Below are 20801 nucleotides of genomic sequence, written 5' to 3' on the forward strand. Positions count from 1 at the left end.
AGATCTGTAGTTTCCCTGGATGACTAAAGAATGATACTAAAAAAATAGTATTTCATTTAACGGTCCATGCTCCTCAGTTACTGAGAATATCTCACAGTGAGGAGTTAAATAACAACTGTTATAATTCACCTATTTTAGCCTTGAGTTCCTTTTCACTATTCAATTTGTCCATTTTTTCTGCACCTCTTCAGTTAACAATCTAGTTTGCTACTGTTTCTCCAACTCCTCTCCTGTAAATAATGTTTCCAGTGCAGAAACCCTTCTGACAGTCTCTATAGAAAAAACTGATTCAAATCATTAATTTAGTTTTTCAGCGATGACCTTATCTTTCTTGAACACTCTTTGATCATCTCTCAGCCCACCAATTCTCTGGCAGATTTCTTGAATCTGATGTGTCTGAAAAAAGGTTTACTTCAACTCAGTCACTCAGAATCTTTTTCACATCTTTATTGCAGTTTAACATTTCATTTGCTGGAACTTATTTTCTTACTTCTTTGCCTCATTTGCAGGAAAAGATACAAATAACACCAGTTAATTTTAATATCTATTATCTTTCCTTGTTTTATGCTTTAGTATGATGTATGATTTCTGGGGCCATTCTAAAATGTAGCATGCATGTGTGTGTAATTACATAGTTATTTGACAGTTAATTATTTGGACCGGGATCAGTCCTCTGGTTTTAACTAAACCATCTCAGCTGCACTGAGAACATTCAGGTTTTTAAGAAATACTCTTTTGCACTACATTTTATTGTGACACCTAGAGAATCTGCCGAAGGGTTGTAGAAGGTTGATATTATATTCTTAGCCTTCCTTCAACAAGAACAGCTCAGTTCCACACCTCTGGGCAATTGCTGATACAACATTAAAGCGATGCTGTCCCAGTTTAGGTGCTGAATTTTAGTTCACAGCAATCCAATATACCATTTTATTTCTGCTGACTTTCTTATTAAATCTATAGTGCCTCTCCTCCATAAGCCACTCAGTCATTCCTACACAGCTCCTTGTTTCTGTCATGCCTATAGTGTCATGTTTTCCAACACCCTTTAAAGGCTGGTATTAATTATCAAGGTAACCTGTCAGCTGCTGGGTCTGGATACTAGGATATACTTGGATCCATCCAATCCTATTCTGTAACAAGGACACCTGAAAGGGCTTGCAATGTGCTCCAGCCAGGTGATGATAAGACCTACAACTAGAATTTCACAACACATTTCACTGGGTTTCTGCCAAGGAAGAAATGACAGACAGCCTAAGAAACTTTTTGCTATTTCTGGCAGTAGATAATTCCCATATACTGATGAACAATGACTTATTTAGACTTTATTTGCAATAAGTCTTCAGGACAGAGAAAAGTATTAACCTGCACCCCATCAAATACTTTTAAAATGTTAACAAAATCTCCCTGGGACTTCTCATGTCTAAACAAACCCTGTCCTCTCAGCCTCTATTTACAGACAAGGACTCCAAGTCCTTGTCTTCCTAAACATTTCCTGGACTTGTTCTAGCATGTCCATGTCTATCTATTACTGAGGAGCCCAGAACAGGACTCATCTCTTCATGTGTGCTCTCATCACCTCCCTCAAGCTGCTGGTGACTCTGACTAATGTAGCACAGGACACTTTTGGCTTTCATTGCTTGCAAGGGTACCTTATGTACCACTTAGTGTACACCCTACTCTCACTCAGCTTCCTCCCAATGCTCCTGGGTTATGTAGGTACAGCTGGCTCACATCTCATTGAACAGAGCTCTCAGCCCACTGCTGCTAGCCTGCATGCTACCAGGCACTGAATTTTCATGTAGCTTCCCATCTGCAGGCAAAGAAGGGGCCCCTCTCCTGGTGTCAGCAGTCACCAGTTTGCAGCCTTCACCATCAAGGGAATCTCCACTTCTGAAACAACAGGCACAGACTTTGCCTGCCTCTCTCTTGTACAGTTGTGGCTTCAGGCCGCAGAGTGCCAGATAAAACTTAGTTACTCACTTTTGTCACCTCTGATACTGTGCAGTCTAATGGATGTCTACAGACATCCTTCTGCAGTCCTTTACTTGACACAAATACCCAAACACATCACCCATTCTGCAGGCAAGGACCGTCTCTTTCTCCCTCAACCTCAGCAAGGTCCAAACAGATCTTGCAGTCTCAGAGGTTAAAATCTGCATCCTGGCTCTGGAAGTCGGCTTGAGCTGAGGGCTCTGCAGAACTGGGGGAGTTGTGGCAGCCAGTGCTGAAGACTGTGCCCAGACTGTGCCTCATCACCATGGCTGAGCATCTAAAACCACTCTTTCCACTCCTCCTTCTGTGTGTGCTTCTGGCATGAACTGATATCCAAACTTGCATCATATTAGCTGCCTCTGTTAATGCAACAGTGAAAATGCTGCCATTTGGCACTATAGTGTATCATCAACTGCTGAGTTACTTAAAATTAACACACTTTAACAAAGTTTTAAAGAATTTTAAGTATGTACCATGCTCTCATACAAATTTAAAATTCCCATGTATGAATCCAAGTGGTGTATTTTTGTACTTAGAGCTTTGGTATTTGAAGCCCATTACTTTGGAAGCAATTTGAGTGCAATCAATCTCAAGCTGTTTGTAGGATATAAAAAACCCCAGCTGTGTGGCTGTGTGACATGGAGTTTTTTGCTCACTTTCTTTTCAAGAAAACAGCACCACTAACCAGTATGCTTTTCACTGATGATAAACTAGAAGACTTAATTCTTTCATAAAAAAAGAAAGCTACTTAGTGTAATTTGTTACAAGGATTGACTGGGAACATCATCCTACAATAATTTTGGCCAGTAGTGGTAAAGAACTCCCTTTGTTCAAGTACTCAGTAGATTATTTTGTACATTATATCAAGACTATGGGCTTCAATCTTGGCACTCTGTGTAAGGCAGTGGTCTGACCCTAAACTATTGTCCTGAAAGGTCAGTGTCTCACTAAAGTCTAATCTCTGAGAGCAGCATACAGGAAATAAAACTTTCTGTCCTGCACAAAAGGTCTTGCAACTTGATAATCAGGAGTGGAGAAGACAGAAATGTCAGCATTAAAATGATCTAATGGGAAAAGTACCCCATGATTTACATTCTCAAGTTATGCAAGCACATCAGTATGAAGATGAACAATGCTGAAAATAAATTTTTCAACAGGTGATTCAGTAGCTCTCATAATTCTCCTAAGCAATACCACCTTTAATTATCTGTTGCAAATAGCTCATTTGCAGTAGATGGAAAATTACTGCTGATTAATTAATCTCTTGGTATCTCATATTTAATCCCTAAAGACAACATTTCTGTGAGTTTTCTTACTGCAAGACCTAATCTATCATTAGAGTTGATTTCACAACTGGAATAGTAGATGGAGGCATATGCCAGAACTCAGCATCCAATTTTTCTTCATAAATACATATTTATAATAATAGTGTATAAGAAATGGTATATTTGGCAAATTTTGCTATATTTCTAATAAACATCTCACTATCTTAATAAATTAGTGGTTTAGTAAGTGAAAGCACAACTCCCTTCTGTGCCTCACTAATGATTACAAGAGCTGCTTGAAATGCAATGCTTAAACTTGCATTAAAATGTCAAGGGCTATGCATGTCAGATTGTATCTCAACTAATTCATTCCCCCTAAGAATACAGGCAAATGTCAGTTTAACAAACTGTTTAGCAAATACTATTGTGTCATTGACATCTATACCCTACAGCTTAAACTAAATAGGGCTTCATTGCTTCAGTTTTGATTAACTTGCTTTTGTCATTTTTCTCTTTCCAATTTCACTTGCCTATTCAAGCCACTGCTTTGTTATGGCTCCTGAAATTCTTATGCTTGTCATTTTTGGACAAAAAACAATTTGTCAAAGACATCATCTTGCATACTTGTAAACAGACTGCTCATTGTCAGAGCAATAGTTAATAATAAATCACAGAATAATAAGAAACTTGATTACCTTGAAAGTGTATTTATATAATGTCACATTTTTAATTTCTTGTTGTAACTGTTTTACTTAAGTAGAAACATTGCATTGAGCTGCAGTTTCAGCAACAGTTATGCCTACCACAGTCCATGGGGACTCAGACAAGATGCAAGGCCTGCAATACTGTACACAACCATGACGGCTGTGCTCTGCTGGCTCATCTAACTGCACTTAGAAGTGAGAATTCATCTCTTAAGACAGCAAAAAGGTATTTTGTGCTGATGCCAATGGCAACTCAAGCTGCAAAGCACGAAAATTATGTTAGTCTGAGTTCTGATCAAGCAGAGGTGAAATACCTAGGCATTACTGAGTTAAACATGATCACCTCTTTGCTTAAAGGATGAAATGTAGTGGTCTGTTAAACACATTCTCCAAAATTACTCAAAAACACATTAAAAGCCAAATTATGCTATTTTTTTAAGAAAGCAGTGAAGTGACATGACATTACAAAAAAAGTATATTTTTTCTTTACTACTCCTCAAAGTAGTACACCTCTTCTTGGTCAATGACCATAAATGAGACAAGTAATTTCAAATAAATAACAAAAAAGGAAAGTTATGTTTTCTTGGGCATTATAATAAAAAGCATTCTCATCCTCAGATTTAACTAAAAGGCTTCTAAGTATGCCAAACCAAACAATATTCAAAAAAACCCTCACCCAAACAACACCCATCCCCACTTTCTTATCAACATTTTATGATTTCCCTTATTCATCATTCAGCATGATTATCCTAAAAACTCATGGCACTTCACACTATATTTTCCCTCCTGAATGAGATACACTGTGGAGTCCACCGTGGAATTACAGACAAATTGCTGCCAGTACAGTATCGTGACCAGTAGAAAGAAAATCCACAGGAACTTTTAACAGCTGTAAGCAGTTGCACACTGCTGCCAAAAACAACTGCTGATGTAAAAGAGGGAGAATGTGAGGATTTAAGCTGTTCAAACAGTAAACAAGTACATCTGCTCCTGAATGTTATCATTAAATAAACTGTAGTAATATGCTTTACATTGATGCAACGTTCTTGTTTTGAACCACAACGCTGAAGAATTTTAGACTAAAGCAATTTTACAAAACTTTTTTTGTTTTCTTTGTGATGGAAAAGTTCATTACAATTACTGTATAGTGTTGGACTCAAAGTTCTAGCAAAACCTGTGTCATGTCATTTGGAACATAAACTGGTGACTACTTTTGAATACCAGATGGGATCCCTGTGAATGGTAAGCATTCATTTCCTTTAAAACCATTTATAATGATTTTAAAAGAAAGATTAAATAGGACATTCAGTTGTAGAATACAACAAACTTTGATATCTCTCCAACTGTGAACCTGACCTCTTCAGACTTCAGAGATATTTTACAGCAGCTACTAAAAGAAAAGTCAGGGGAGGGAAAAAATCCACTTCTGAGTAGCACAGAATGAACAGTCCAGGCCAAGAATGTAATCAGAAATCTGTAAAACACAGGAGATTAAAGAATTATGTGCATGAAATGTGCATTTTGTTCTTTGCTCCCATCATGATTAATTGTTGGAAAGTTACAAAAATAGTAGTGCTTACTTTAATTAAAAAAAACCTACACTTTGAGGGTTTTGTCCAACTCTCAAATGCCCGGATTTTTCAGATTTCAGTTATGATACATGATATAAAATGACTCGTATAGTCAACTATTGTGCTGGTTTTTGCTGGGACAGAGTCAATTTTCTTCACAGTATCTTGTGTGAGGCTGTGCTTTGGATCTGTGATGAATGCAGCATTGATAACAGAGAGATATTCCAGCTAGTTCTCACCCTGCCTCCCTTGGTGAGAGTATGGAGGTGCTTAAGGGGTCAGCAGGGGACACAGCTGGGACAGCCGACCCCAAGTGACCACAGGGATAGCTCCCACAACGTGATCGGCAATAAAAGCTGGGGAACCAATCTGCCATGGCCTTTAAACTGCTCTTTTGGATCTGCTCTTCCTTCAGAAGATCCTCCAACTTTGAAAACAAAGAAAAGCTCTACTGTGGCTACTTTGTTATGTCCCTCCGTAGGAAGCTCAAGCCACAGAATCCACCTGCTATGGATTTGCTGTCCTTGGCAGGCCTCTTGTATCTCACTTGGCTAGCAGCTTTATTATTCTGATGTGCTTGAAAACACTTCTCTTTGGATTTTTTAGGCCTCCTGCACAGACATTTTTTTGATAGGAAAAGGCAGTAGTTTGGTTCTTCACTCTTCTTTTTGCCTTACCAAAATTTTATGTTAATTTGCAAAATTAATATTTTTCTTGCTTTTAAATGATGTCTTTAATGCCTAATAACAGTTTCTAATGCCTATTAACACTCAGGTATTTTATGCTGCTACCTTTTTGGATACTCTAAAATACATTCTTTTTTTGCAAATAGCATGCATAAACTCCTACATATTTAAAAAGAGGATATATAGTAATATATTAATCCCTTGGAGATTGCTTTATAGTTTGTTATTCTCTTTCAAAATTTTCTTAACAATTAACAGTGAGAATATAATTACCATTTTACAGAACAGCCTTTAAATAACAGTATTTTGAGCCATCCTGCCTTGCACCTCTTCTCACAACATTTTGAGTTGCATCTCAAAATCTTAGTTGCACCATTAAACTGCTTCCTGAAGGAACATTCAAAAGGATTTAAAAAATCAGTCTTTGTGACAGTTACCCAGCCTATGGGAAGCAAAGAATAATTTCCTTTTTAACTATAGTGGGTTTTTTCCCCTTTCTTTTTACTTCAGAGCCTCCTTACATAGCCTCACCACCTGGATTAAGTAGTGCTGCAGCCCTTAGTTTTCCTACTCTTCCTCAGGTATGATATACCAATTTTCTTTGACAGAGAGTTGTTTGCTGAGACATCTGTCTACTTAGTCTATTTATCCAGACTATCTCTCTGCTTTCTTCATTTAAATGTTCTTAACTCCAGACCTCAACCAAATAATTTGATTTTTTGAGTAGTTTGAATTTTGAGTCATTTTTCCATTGGTCCACAGCGTTTAATTGACTAACTTTCCTTCTATTGAATTTCTGTAGCATTTACCATTTAAAATGAAAATTCCAGGTAAACTATGCTACTTGGTTCTCTTCTCTTCTCTTTCTCTTCCTTTTCTCTTTCTCTTCTCTTCTCTCATGAAAGCATACCTATATTTGGCCTCAGGCTGATATATTCATATTTCCCTGCTTCAATGAGATTTTAGCAATTACAGTTACTCCTTCACGTAGTCCATCTGGCTTTTAACTAATTTGTCCTTTAAAAAAAATCATTTTTTGACAATTAAGCTATTCTTTTGCCCAGTAATTTTTCATGGTAACATCTAATAAAAAAAATAAAAACCAACCAACCAATGAAAAAAACCAAAACAAAAACCAACCAAACAAAACCAAACAATAAAACCTGAACCAAACAAAAACAATGCCCCACCCACAATGGATCTTCAGTTCCTCTAATCAAACAGAAAACAAAAACCCCTCACCAAATACCCACTACTCTTCTTTTGCTTTCAGAATGAAAACTATTACTGTCCAAAACTCTGCTACCAATCCCAACAAGAGAAATTTGGGTCATTCAAGTAAATACCATCACTTAAGCATAGCAGTTCCCTTTGGAATGCTGAAAGAGTATGTTGAGTTATAAACTACATTTACAGGCATGAATCCTCCTTTTAAAATTTGGAAAATCTGTCACAGATCTACATAAAGACACGTAACCCTTCTCTTTTCAGTAAGCATTGTAGTCAATTAACGATGGATACTAAAGGAAAAAGGTAAATACTCATATCAATTTGGCTTCAAACTGAAAGACTGCTCTTTATAGTATGGTTTTTGCATATGGCAACTTCATTACTTTTAAAGTATTATGATTCATATGATTAATAAGTTTTTCTTTTCTTTCAAGAAATGGTAGCTATTACAAAATCAGTTTCTGCTCAGGGAGAGAAGATGTGCCAAGACAGAAAAGTGGGCCGTCTAACTACACAAAAGAAACTTTCATTCCAACTTGGCCCACACAGATGTACCAGTAAATATCCTGTCTCTTGTTTTCACAATAATGGGAGACTGCAATACTACTTATACTCAGCTTTGCACATTTTTTTTCCTCTTTGCAGCATAATTTAGAAGTACATTTCATATTTTTATATTCATTCTTTTTTTCTGTAGTATTGAATATCAGAAGCTCAAGTTCAGTATGAACTATCAACTTGAAAATATTACTTAAGTTTCCTTTTTCTTGGGCAAAAAATAGCAGTGAATATTGCTATAATGTAAATATGAAATTATCAACTTGCAAAATTAATTGTAGAAGTTTTGAATAAATTATTGCAAAAACAATTCTCATTGTGCACAACAAAATCATCTAAAATTCTAAGTTTCCAATACTTTCCTATGACACTGAACACATATGTCAAATGTTTGTCTTTTCCTATCACATATCTTTCAATGTCTGTTAGAAAAACAGGAAATGTTAATTTTACATTAGTGAGTCAATATAACATTGTGTAAACAGAATATTTAAGATGTATCCATTGATTTGGCAGTCATTGTTAAAGGTCGTTTTTTCTCAGATCAGATACTCAAGTTTAGTTGTACTAAGCCAAATAACCAATTTTTTAAAAAAAGACAAAACCCCAAAAGCAACAAAATTAAGTAGATCCAAATCTTTGTCCAAACCTCTAATCTGTTTTATTTCTTTTTGTAAACCATTCCTTTTGAAGTTATTCTAACTGGAAAGCTTGGAGAAGCTGAAAGTTGATGTGCCAAAATTCTGCAAGAAAATCAGTATTGTCACTCCTTGGTAGACACAAGAAACTTTCTAGGTTGTTACATCCTTTCAAAGCACTTGAAAAAGAAGACTGACAAGTAGAAGTTATCATCAAATCATTTCACCAAGACCAATCATAAACGAATGGTATCCAAAAATATAGTATCCAAAAAATGGCTTAAGCAGAAGTCTTCCTGAAGCTGCTGTAGCCAGAAGGTGGGGGTGGGAGGGGATGCAAAGAAAATGTAAACCAAAATCAATAGGGAGTATGAGTAATCCATAACGAGTAACTTAAGAATGTTAAGCAGGGACTGTTCAACCTCTAAGTGATGCAACACTGAATAAAAGGAGATTAAGAGCCTTCATGGCAGATCTGATCTGAAGGTCACTGTTGACTTCAGTGGAAAGATCTTTAATAACAAGTACCATTTATGTACAGATCCTCTTGGCTGTCCCTATTACTAATCACTAAAAAAAAACTAACTGTGCATTTTAGGATGGAAAAGCAGGATGAGAAAGATCCTAAATTGATGGGACACTTGGATTTCAGTCCAGAGAAAACCCAACTCATTATTTCTTAGAAAATGAAGCTGTGCCATCTAGCCAGACAGCCTGACTCAAAGTATGCTAAAAACCTGGGAAGCAGAACATCTTGGATGCAAGGATTGCATCTGATAAGATCTCTATTTGCTGAAGTTTTCTTTTGCATTCTAAGCAAAAGATTGTCACATGTCCTCCATTCACAGTTTTGTGGAATTTATTTTTATTGTCTTTGCATTGAAAAAAAAATTAAATGACCAAATAAAATGTTTTCATTTTGCATCACATGGAACAATTCGTGTCAATCAAAATAAAAATTTGCCTTTCATTGTTTGGGAAAAAAATCTGAATTACTTAAAATTATTGTTATTCTCCCTCTTCCAACGTCAAGCTGAAAAAAGCTGTTCAAAATCCAAGCTATTTTGGATTCTGAGTCAGACTGCATTCATTAGTCTCTGCCTAATGTCTTTGTCTAAACTGTGATGCTGGAAGTAGAATCCACTTAAATTTCTGAACAGTTTCATCCATTAATAATAGACTGTTACCTAATTTTTTTATATAGTGCTTTTTTTTTTTTCCAGTGAAAATAGAGCAACACAATACGGGTACAAGACAACATATGCCATAACCACAAGCACTGTACTGAAGTGTACAGAAATGCAAGTCAAATATACGGAAATTTAGCATCCTCATGAGAAATGCCGAGGGTGATTGCAGTTGAGGGCACGGACAAAGATATTACTGGCATTACTTTTTACTGTTGATGCCTTTTCTACATCTTCTGCATTTGAAACCTATCACTGTTACTCAAGGGGAAATAATAGTTCAGACTTTAGAAAATTATTTTGCAATAAAGACAAGATACTTAATACATGTTAGGAGCTGAGAGGATCAATCTAAAAATAGGAGCTATAAAGGAAGCATCAACACTGTAATTCACAAATGCTTAGGCAAATTTCTTTTAGAAACTGTGTAACATCTGTATCATTATTAAGTAGGAAAAAAAAAGGCAAACTCAAAATTTTTAGTCTGCAACTGAATACATTTCAATTTTGAGTACTTCAAAAATTCGTACCCTCTGTCCTCTTAGCATTGACATTCTCAGTCTAAATTTAGCTATGAGAAGAACACATTTTAAAGTCCATTTCTAAGTCTCTTTTTCTTCCCTTCCTTCTCTGTGAACCACTGAGACTGCACCCAACAGGACAAGCACTATTGTATGAAGAGGAGAAAACTAGCATGTTAACATTGGGAAATACTAGAGTTCAATGTTCATGGGATCACTGACATGAGGCAAGCTCAGCAAAGTACTGGGACACTGGGGGAGGTTCCAAGGGACCTGAGGCATGCATTTAAAAATGGACACAGCACTAGCATTCAAGTGCTATGGCAACAAGTGAACAAAATAAAAAAAGTACTGTCAAGGCACTTGTTTCTGTTTATTTTTCTTCTTTACTTGGTAAGTACACACTTTGAACTTCCACTTGACTGAAGAATATAAACACTAATGAACTTGCTTATACAAGGCTTGTCTTTACTACCACGGAGTTTTGGGTTTTTTTACATTACAGTTACATTGCTACAATCACAAGAAAGCTATGAGATTAAGCATTTAAAGGAACAGAACTGAAGCATCACCTTCACTGCAGTATCATTCTCACCACTGTAACAGCAGAGATAGAAAGACTTATTGCAGAATATCAAGAAGATAGGTTACTTAATTCCACCATAACTCTCTCTCCTGTCAGTCCTCTGCTTCAGCCTTAGCCATAGAGGAGACAGAAAGAATTTTCCTGTTGAAGGATACCAGAGCTGAGAGAACCTTTAACTCCATTGTTCACACAGACAGCTCCTGCAGAAGTCTTTCAGTCTCCAATTTTCACCTTTGAACATGGCAGTACCATGCAGTTTGCAATGGAACATAGTAGATGTGCAACTATATTACCTCCTTAATAGTAAACCAATAGTCATTACCAATACTGTTTTATGAACCATTTGCTTCACAAATGCCTCTTGCTAAAAAGAATCAAGCAACACCAAGGACTGTGTTAGATATGAGGAATCCAGATAAATGTTTTGGAAATTTGGTCCACTTGGTATACTGCTATTAGGTTTCATTCTCATTTCTACAATCAGATTACTTCTCTTCAAATACAAGGCTTACTATATCCTTCAACTTTTCTATATTTAAATGTCAATAGAGCATTCTCAGCAACTGAAAATAACATACGGAAGGCATCTCACACAGTGAGTAAGAGACTGTTTCTCTTACTCACTATGAGGAAATAGTTACTGAATCCTGAGATTTTATCTCTCCATTGTCACTGTATAACCCAAACTCTAATCAACCACAGAAACATCCTTTGAGGCAGCATTTTCTGATGACAGATTCTGCCCACAAAGAGGGAATGATTTCTTTTTCTTGAAAGAAATCCATACCTTCCACACCACCAGAAATAATTCCATTTTTTTAAACAAACTTTGACAGAATAACTCTATTTGATGACAGACAAGGGAGACATTTGGGTATTTCAATTAAGATTTTAAAGTGTGGGAATTAAACTCACCACTTTACTCTCAATTTTTAAACTTCCAGAAAGCCTTATTTTAGAGAAACTCAGTGTTTCCCAGAATATTGGTGGGGGAGTGAGGCAGGAGGGGGGAGAGTGGTTTTGCCTTCTTAGTAAAATGAAGAGCTTTCCTATCAGATTAATTAGGCTTTTCTTCCACTGTCTCCATTGCATGTGACTTTCAATATCTGCTTGCACAAAGAACTGAAGAAAATACAGAACAATTTTTTAAAACTTAAATATTTATTTTCTCCTAGCCCAAACAAAACACTCTAAATCCATGCATGTTTAAAGAATGCTGTTTCCTCCAATTTTACTTCCTACAAAACTGTGTCCTTGTTCTATGAAAAGATACACATTTTCCTAACATGCTATAGTGATCATCTGTTGCACCTGAAGTTTTCAGATGGTCCAGCTTTGAAACAACTGCAAACAAGAAGGAAGATTGCGATGTATCAAAATACAAATAACCTACATGTGCTAATTTAAGCAAGCATTTGCTAACAGAGATCTTTCAGCATCTCACAGAAAATTACAACACTGAAGGCTAATGTTCAGAATCTTACATTTACCTAGTCATCAAGGTAAAGAGGCCGTGAAACAAATTTCAGTCTATCAGAAGAAAAAATATTTCAATAAAATGGTGCAAACTGGATGTAAACATCAGAGGCTCCTGTGTAAGCAAAATGAAGTAAAAATCACTATGGTAACCCACTAACTTTTAGTTCTCAAACTAATGATTGTCAGAGGAAATAAAGAAACAAAGAAATTATGTTCTTATACAGTATTTAAGTAAAGATGAAAACAAAATAAACATTCTTATTTAGTTGAAAATACCAGACTTGCATCACCCACTACTATTCCTTACATAAACAGGTCTTTCTTACTCAGTGTAAAAAAAATATTTTAAAAGACTATAAAAGCAAGAAACATCAGTTCAATAAAAGATAATGAATAACTCATTAAGTGAACTAATCTCTTCCTCTTATTTTTCTGGCATAGGGAGACAGAGGAACATTAATTTTTGTTTGAAATACTGCTTTGGAAAGCTTTAACTCTTATATTTATTTGGGAACTTAAGCATTTCTCTTATGAGGATAAGCTGAAGGAGCTGGGCCTGTTCAGCCTCAAGAAGAGATGACACAGAGAGGTCCTCATTGATGTATGAAACTATCTGAAAGAGGGCTGGGAGGAGGATGAACCAGGCTCTTCTCAGTGGTGCTGAGCATGAGGACTAGAGACAACAAACAGAAACTGATGCACAGGAGATTCTACCCAAACACAAGGAAGAATTTCTTTATTTTGCAGTGACTGTGCACTGGAACAAATTGCCCAGAGAGGTTGCAGAATCTACCTTACTGGAGATATTCAAAAACTCTCTGGACACAATCCTGTGCCGTGTCCTCTAGGATGACCCTGCTTATACAAAGAGTTTAGACCATATGACCCACTGTGGTCCCCTCCATTCTTACAGATTCCATGATGCTGCAAAACAGCTCTGCTAAAAGTCTACCTTTGCCAGTATGGTACAGAGACACACTGTTCTTCTAGCTGTTACTGATAGCTCAGTATGGAAACCAGAATGCTAGGAATCTTTCTGCATTCAAGTCTTCACTTTTAGAGAAATTTCTTTGAGATTTTCTTATGTTTTTTCATTTGTAAGTCGTCATTATGCAATTTTCCATTAACTCATTCAATAAAATTACTTTTTGCAAATAATCCCTGGTCTATAGATTGCTTGTTCCCATTTGATTTAAACTTGTGCTAGTTACACAGATCTGAAGATAAATCACAAAAGGTTTTTGTTTATTTGTTGTTGTTTTGTTGGCTCTGTTGTTCTAGCTGTTGCTGGTTCTAATTCTGTGACTGGCCAAGACAATATTACTGGTGCAAACAGGAATAGTGTTAAAAAACAAAAAATATTGGGCTTGGAATGAACATTTTTGGAAATATCCTAATGAATAAAGTAATTGACTAAAATGTTCATTGAAAGCATACATAAGGAGAATACTTTCCGATTTTTCTAAGACGACAAATTAGATAACTTTTAACTTTAGACAGTATTGTATTGGATGTACACTTGACATTGCCACTGGCTTGCCAAGCATGCTCCTTGTGCACTTCATCAGGTTTTCTGGGTGTACACCAGAAGGGTGTGTCTAAGCGACTCATGGGGTTTGAAGCAAAGGTACTTTATTTACATTTCATAACCCTATCATTCTTACAACATGACTGCCCTATCTGATTCACAGAACAAAATTACTTTCCTGGAATGAACATAAGTTACATGCAGATGCAGTTCCACTGAAAGACCAGGAGCCAAATACCACCAGCAACACAATTGCAAGTAAATACGATATTGGTAGAAATGTTATTTTTCATGTTATGTGTTTGACAAAACACGAAAATGAATTAATCTGGGTTAATTCTCTTCATCTGGGTAAATGCTGCTTCATAATGTACTCTTTAATTACTCAGACAGCTGAAACTAGTGCTTTACTTATGAAAAGAGTATTGTTAAAATTGTAAGATAATCAGTTCACGTGGAATGATACTTCACTCTTCCAATCACTATAAAGGTTAATACTTAGGCTTTCCATTTCAAGCTCTTCTCACTCTATCACAGCCACATCTCAGATTAATACCTACCTACAGGAGGGAAGATTAACTTAGGGTTTATCCCATGCCTTTCATGAGTATGCCAGTATCTAACAACTCCCCTTTGCCAAGTAGAATAGAAGAGATACATTCCTCCTTTCAAAGTCATCTTTGTCTTTAAAGAAACCACATACCAGATGTAGGTAATTTACTAAGGAAAGCATAGTGTATTTTGCAAAATTTTTTCAACTGGCATTGGAAATTTTCTGAGAACAGAAACAAGCAATATATATCTACATCCAGGACTCAAAACCAACTGGATTAACAATTTTGCATGTGACCATTGCTTTGCATTTAGGGGAACAGAAGAAAGTAATTTCGTACTTATTTATATGAAAATAAATAATTAAAAAGTGGAACAGAAAAAATAACAGAGGAATAAATACTGAGGCTAAAATTTCATTTGCAGAGCAAATGTTGGAAAAAAATTGTGAAAAAAAAACGCAGTTGGAATGTGTAACACATAGCTTTCCCTCTCATTATTTTAAGTGACCGAAAAGGCTGCATTTTCAGCTGCAGGTGTTGCATTTGCCTTGCTCTTTCAACTACAGATTCTCATTCTCAAGTCCACCACATCTTTTCCACACCCTCAATTAGAACAAATTACTGGTCCATGATTCATGTGCCGGGACTTAGTGTAAAAGAGTAGAGATCTCTGAAAGAAGAAGAAATAGGCATAAACAGGGGCAGAGGGTCAGTTCTTAAAGCATTAAATTAAATTCTGGTTAAAATCATTATCATTTGACATCCTGGCCTGTACACAGGGACTGAAAATGCATCTAAAATAAAAGTGTTTTATGATTTCACTGAGTCGGTGATTTTTCCAAGTATTCTCCCCTTTGTTCACAAGTGACATGGGAACATATTTAAAGCACGTAAAGTTGTCTGAAACTACTAAATGCCTAGCTGATAAACTCTTTTACTTCTTGGTTTACTCGGTAGAATGTTCTTATTAGAGGGAACCTTGTGTGCATTTATATAGGACCACATAAGACGAGCTTTTAAAACTTGCAAATAGATTCTCATCACATTTTTCAGTTGTACCAAAACACTCTGCTGAAGGCAGATTAGCCAATTAACCAAAGGGGCTTTTTTCTGCCGCGTTGCATACGGAACACCATCTGATCTTACCTCTCCATTTTCCAGAGGGTGGATTTTGGAATAATAAGAAGTGCATATGACTTCATCATCTTTTACGTAGGATGGGGTTCCAGGCCGGGGATGGATGTTGTAGCGCGTCAGGCACTCGCTGTCTGTGATGGCGTAGTACTGCCAGGGCTGATAGTCCACGCCATCCAGCGAGCGCTCCAGTATCCAGTTCCCAGGACGAGGGGAGTTGGCTGCTTTCACAATAACATACGCGATCTGGAAAACCTGAAAAATAAAAAAAATTGTTAAAATACAACTAAATGCACAATGAAAAATTCAGTCTAATTTCTTCATAGCTGCCAAAATAAGTACAGTAAATTTGCTAATGCTTGACTGGTTTTCTTTCCCCTAGAAATGCAATATGGCCTTGGATTACACGGAAACTCTTAAAACTACAGAAACAAATTCTCCACTGACATTTCTGAAAACAAAAAAATTAGTTGCATTAGGCCAATAGAGACTTTGAAAATAGAATTACAAAGCACTCTAAGTTTCACATAGCTTAGTAGGTAATTGCTAAACTGCCATTTCAGCCATATGTTTGCAAAGTTTGTTTTCAAGTATTTTCAATTTGTAAGAGTGGCATTGTTTCTTTATCCATTTATGTGTGTTTATAGACATACACTTTCCACAATGTTTAAAAGTTGCCAAACTATTACAACTCTATCTCTGTCAAAGAAAAACATAGTTTTAAGCTATTGAAAGATAATCACATCATGCTGAAACCATTCTATAAAATAATCTTGTTTCAATCATTCAACAAAATATTCATCCAACTCAGCACTGTGACCATGAATAAGCTTTACAGGACAGAGACACATCAAATATCACTACAGAAACAGAATGCAAGCAGATAATCAATGCTCATTATAGTCCATTTTACCTGCCTATTCAATTGATTTATCAAGGTTTATTTCTGTGTACACGCTTGCTGGAATACAAACCACAAATACATTTGCAATTGCAGAATGACAAACATTAGTGACACAGGTCTGGTTTGGTTTGGTTTTTAACCTACTAAAAGCCATATGCTACAGAGATAGAACTGAAGCCAAGGAAAAGAATCAGCTATTTGTATTAGAAAAGCAGAACACATATCAAGTTAATATTTTTAAGATGCAGTGCTATAAGTCCGCACATGATGATGCCAGAGGCTATCATGGCATTTATGCATGATTTAATACTTAAAGCTTTTTGTATTGGATAGTCATTGTAAAGAAGCTGCAAGATTTAGACTTAATCCACACAAAATCTCTTGTGAATGCTTAGATGATCAGTAAACAATGAAAGAAACAGTAAGGAGATTTGAATTCATGTTTATTACCTACCAGTATTACTGTAAAATAGGAAATGTGTTAAGTGGCAGAGTACAGCAAGTATTCCCGAACACTTTATGATGGAGACAAAGAAAATTTTTATCTCCAACTATCATTCCTGCCTTTTGTGCAGATGCTGAAAGTGTGGTAAGACTCACAGTCACTTCAGTCAGGAAAATAAATCAGTAGCAGCCAAAGTTTTTCAGTGGAATAAGAAGTGAGTGAGGCTGTATTTATTTCAATCTGAAGAACATGTCTGTAACTGTACCTACTTGGACGATTATCTCAATATTTTTCTTCACTAGCATTAAATACTCCAGAGAACGAAAAAAACTGTGTTTCATTCCATTGTTCCAACAGGAATCATCCAGTCACTTGTCCCCTTTCATAAATCCCCTTTCCTCTCTCAAACTCATTTACACACATATATATATATATATATATATGTATTATTCATATTCACCTGTGGCCACAAACAACTATAGTTTTAACTATCCTGGATCAGTGCCACTAATGCTCTTTACAACAAATAAAGACAAGCAAAACATTAATAAATCTCTCCAAACTGCTAACCTCCCAGTTAAGCTCTTAGAAATGTAAGAAATACAGAATAGAGGTTTCATTCCACAGTACTTTTAAATACTTTTTTTTTTTAATTTTACATAAGCGATTTACCTCACCTTCTCAGAATAAGACTGTTCCTTATAGGTTGAATGGGTAACAACTGAGGTTAAGCACACTGCTAGGGCTTCTACCATGGAAGATATGTGGTTTAGGACATATCTCACAACAAATTCAAAGCCACAGGTGTGCGTATATATAGTTTCCTTTTTGGAAGTCCTAAAATTTGCAAAATTTCATCTAAGATTCATTATTAAATACAGCCAGAAAAACATTTAGCTCTGCAAACATCTTGGATGTACTGGCTCTGTGGGGCAAAGAAGTGTCATCAACAGGAAGTCTTTTTTCTATTTGCCTGCTTTGAAATACTAGGCTGTGTGGGAGAGGGATTTTTCAAATTGAAGCCCTCTTCCAATAACATTTCCTGCATATTTTCCTGAGAATGAGTTTAAAGTCTTGTTTCTTGCCTTCAGATAGAGCACTGCTTGACTGCAATTTAATATACACCTTTGGCTTTCATTATTTTTAGCATGCTCTGTAAATGAAACTGCAAAAACACTACAAAAAAACACAGTGGAGAGTTAACAGCATATTGCACATCACAGTGGAATGGATGTAATTTCTATTAATCTAAATCTGACAAGAAAAAAACTTCTTATTGTAAATAAAAAAAATACACATAGAGAGCTGGTGATTTTAACTACTATTCAGCTACAGTTTTCAACTTGATTCAGACTACTACTGTCCCAGCCTCTAAGAGTACCTTTTGTCACAGCAAACCCACTAACTTCCTGGACAGAGAAACAGAGCTGGAACTACCAGTATTTTAAAAAATTGGTAGGCTGTTAATGCTCACTGCAGACAAAGGAAGATGCACCAGAAGCATCATGCTTCACAAACATTGATATTTTTCCTTGTTGATATTATTCCTGATCTTTCTAAGGCTAGGCTGAAGAAAGTACAGGATGTTAATCCATGCTTCTTAAAAATACCTTTCCTCTGGGGGACAGCTAGAGCTTTAGCATTACATGAAAAGATGGTTGCCCCAGCTCAGTCAGCTACACCAGGCACTACCAGTTCACCACAGTGCTTTGAGGCAGAGAACAATCAACAATGGTGCATGCCATGTTTTACTGTGCTTTCTCAGCAAGCTGGCAATGACAAAAAACAGACTCAAATTAATAGCAGCTGTATGATTATTCTCAAAGCAAATCAATGTAATGGAAGCAATGCTGACTTTCCAATCAGCTGGAAAACTGTCCTTCTCCAGATAAAAGAGTAACTTTTTTATTGTGGAGTTTTTCAGCAAATACAAAACCAGTAAGTACTTACTGGCATGAGAAAACTAATAAAGTCTAATGGATCATTGAGTTTTGTTGCATTTGTTTCCACAATCAAAAAAAAAGTGACAAGGTTCAGTGTTCTGAAGCCAGCCTTCCTAGTACATTGTAACACCAAGCTTTTACTCCTCCAGGGTAATTGATGGAGCAGCTTGGTTCACTTTTTCAGAAAGCATCAACAAACCAACACATGTCAATTGACAGAGCAACTGCACCATCTTAGAGCACACCTGGATTTGTACAAGTCCAACAGAATGCAACCTAGAGACCCAAGCTTGCTTATACAAATTGGAAAATGGAGCAATACCAAGCTTCCTGGTAGCATGTAAAAGATCATTAACACAGCTGCCAAAACACAGCTGGTGCTTTTTTCTACTTGTTCCTGCTCATGTGACCATAGCAGTATAATTATGGGAGTGGGAGGGAAATAGTTTAAATACTCCTTTAAACCTTTCCCAAATTATAGGCAACATAATCCTCAAGATGAGAAACAAAATGAGTCTTGGGTCTCATTTTCACTGGTAATTGTCTCAGCAGTGAGAACTATGAAGCACATATTGTAGGAACACTTGCATAAGTTATAGCACTGTACCTTCTTGTGAATGCCTCATAAGACACAGAAAAGTGCATCCTACTATAAAGGATAATTTGCTACACTAATATTATTCAGCTAGAGCTGAAGTGAATCATTAATCTACATAGGGTTAACTACTGAAGCAGGAAATCTCATTGTGCCCAACTCCCACTTGTGCTTCTATTTAAAAAATAAATCCTTCAGTTATAAAACATTCATGTAAATCAGAATATCAGCAGAGAAAAAAAGATGGTACCATACAGTTCTACAGAAGTATTTCCATTTCATTTTCTCAACAGAAAAATTTATTTTCCCTAATGGAGGCTCCCATCAACAATCTGGTGTAAGCTCTGTATCTACTTGTGTACTATTGTTATATTATGTTGCTGATTGTTGTTGCAGTTCAGTCTCAGGACTTAGGCAAGGACTAGTTTCCTTACAGGCTGGTATAAATACTGTCACACCATTGGACCTTTACCATGACACAGAATTATTTAAGCAGTAATTTAAAAGTGCTGCTAGGGGTAGAAAAAGCACTGCAGACACCCCTTGTCCCACTGTGAAAACCATCCAGAGGAGTCGAGGCTGCCTCAGAACTCCCTGAGGTTAAAGGGGGTTATTAGCTACAGGGGGGTGCCCCTCATTAAGAGAAGCAGAGGAAAGTCTATGCAGAATTCATTATGGGATCTGTTAAGGGGATTGTATAAAAGGATGAAACTTACAATGGAACCATTTAGGGGAAGGAATAGAAGTAGATCAAGGTGGATCAAGAAGGAACAAGTATAAGAGAGAAGGAAAAGGAGATAAAAGGAACCAGTTGACTACAACTAGCTGAGTGATCAGCATGTTAATCCTGACCTCAATCACTGAAGTCTATCCTATTTTCTCACTAAATCCTGTTTCTAAATATCTTCTTTAGGTGTGCTCTCTCTCTTCAGTGGGAATGTGTGAATAAGAGCTAACTTCAAGTTGCATATGCCCCTAGCAGACATTAATACTGATCAGCTGGAAAGGAAGAAGAGGGTGAAGCAGGCTGTGTTGTATTTGTGTTCATGTGGCTGCTGACAGGGCACCGTGGTCTATTTATGTTGCTCTGTGCAGCCATGTGTGTGTTTCATTCAGGAGTATGAGCTCTGCCTTGCTACAGTCTGAATGTGAAAACAGACAGGCCATTCTAATACCACAAGTGACCAAGAATCAGAAATCACAGACTTAAACAGATTCTTCATGCAGAAGTGTTCCTCAATCATTAACTTCTATCTTGATATTCACATATAAAAACAATTG

The 20801-nt window shown here is 36.5% G+C and overlaps 1 protein-coding gene across 1 annotated transcript in view; it reads right to left on the bottom strand.

Moving 5' to 3' along the window:
- The window catches only part of LAMA2 (laminin subunit alpha 2), a 252727-nt gene that overhangs the window by 219234 nt on the left and 12692 nt on the right, over window positions 1–20801 (bottom strand). Inside the window, exon 4 of the mRNA XM_054279037.1 lies at window positions 15646–15888. Coding sequence (XP_054135012.1) covers window positions 15646–15888 — 243 coding nt within the window. The remainder of the gene's footprint in view (window positions 1–15645; window positions 15889–20801) is intronic.

Source organism: Melozone crissalis, unplaced genomic scaffold, assembly GCF_028551555.1.
Source record: "Melozone crissalis strain CALT ecotype California unplaced genomic scaffold, PUWL_Pcris_2 ptg000027l_1, whole genome shotgun sequence".
Classification (NCBI taxonomy): domain Eukaryota; kingdom Metazoa; phylum Chordata; class Aves; order Passeriformes; family Passerellidae; genus Melozone; species Melozone crissalis.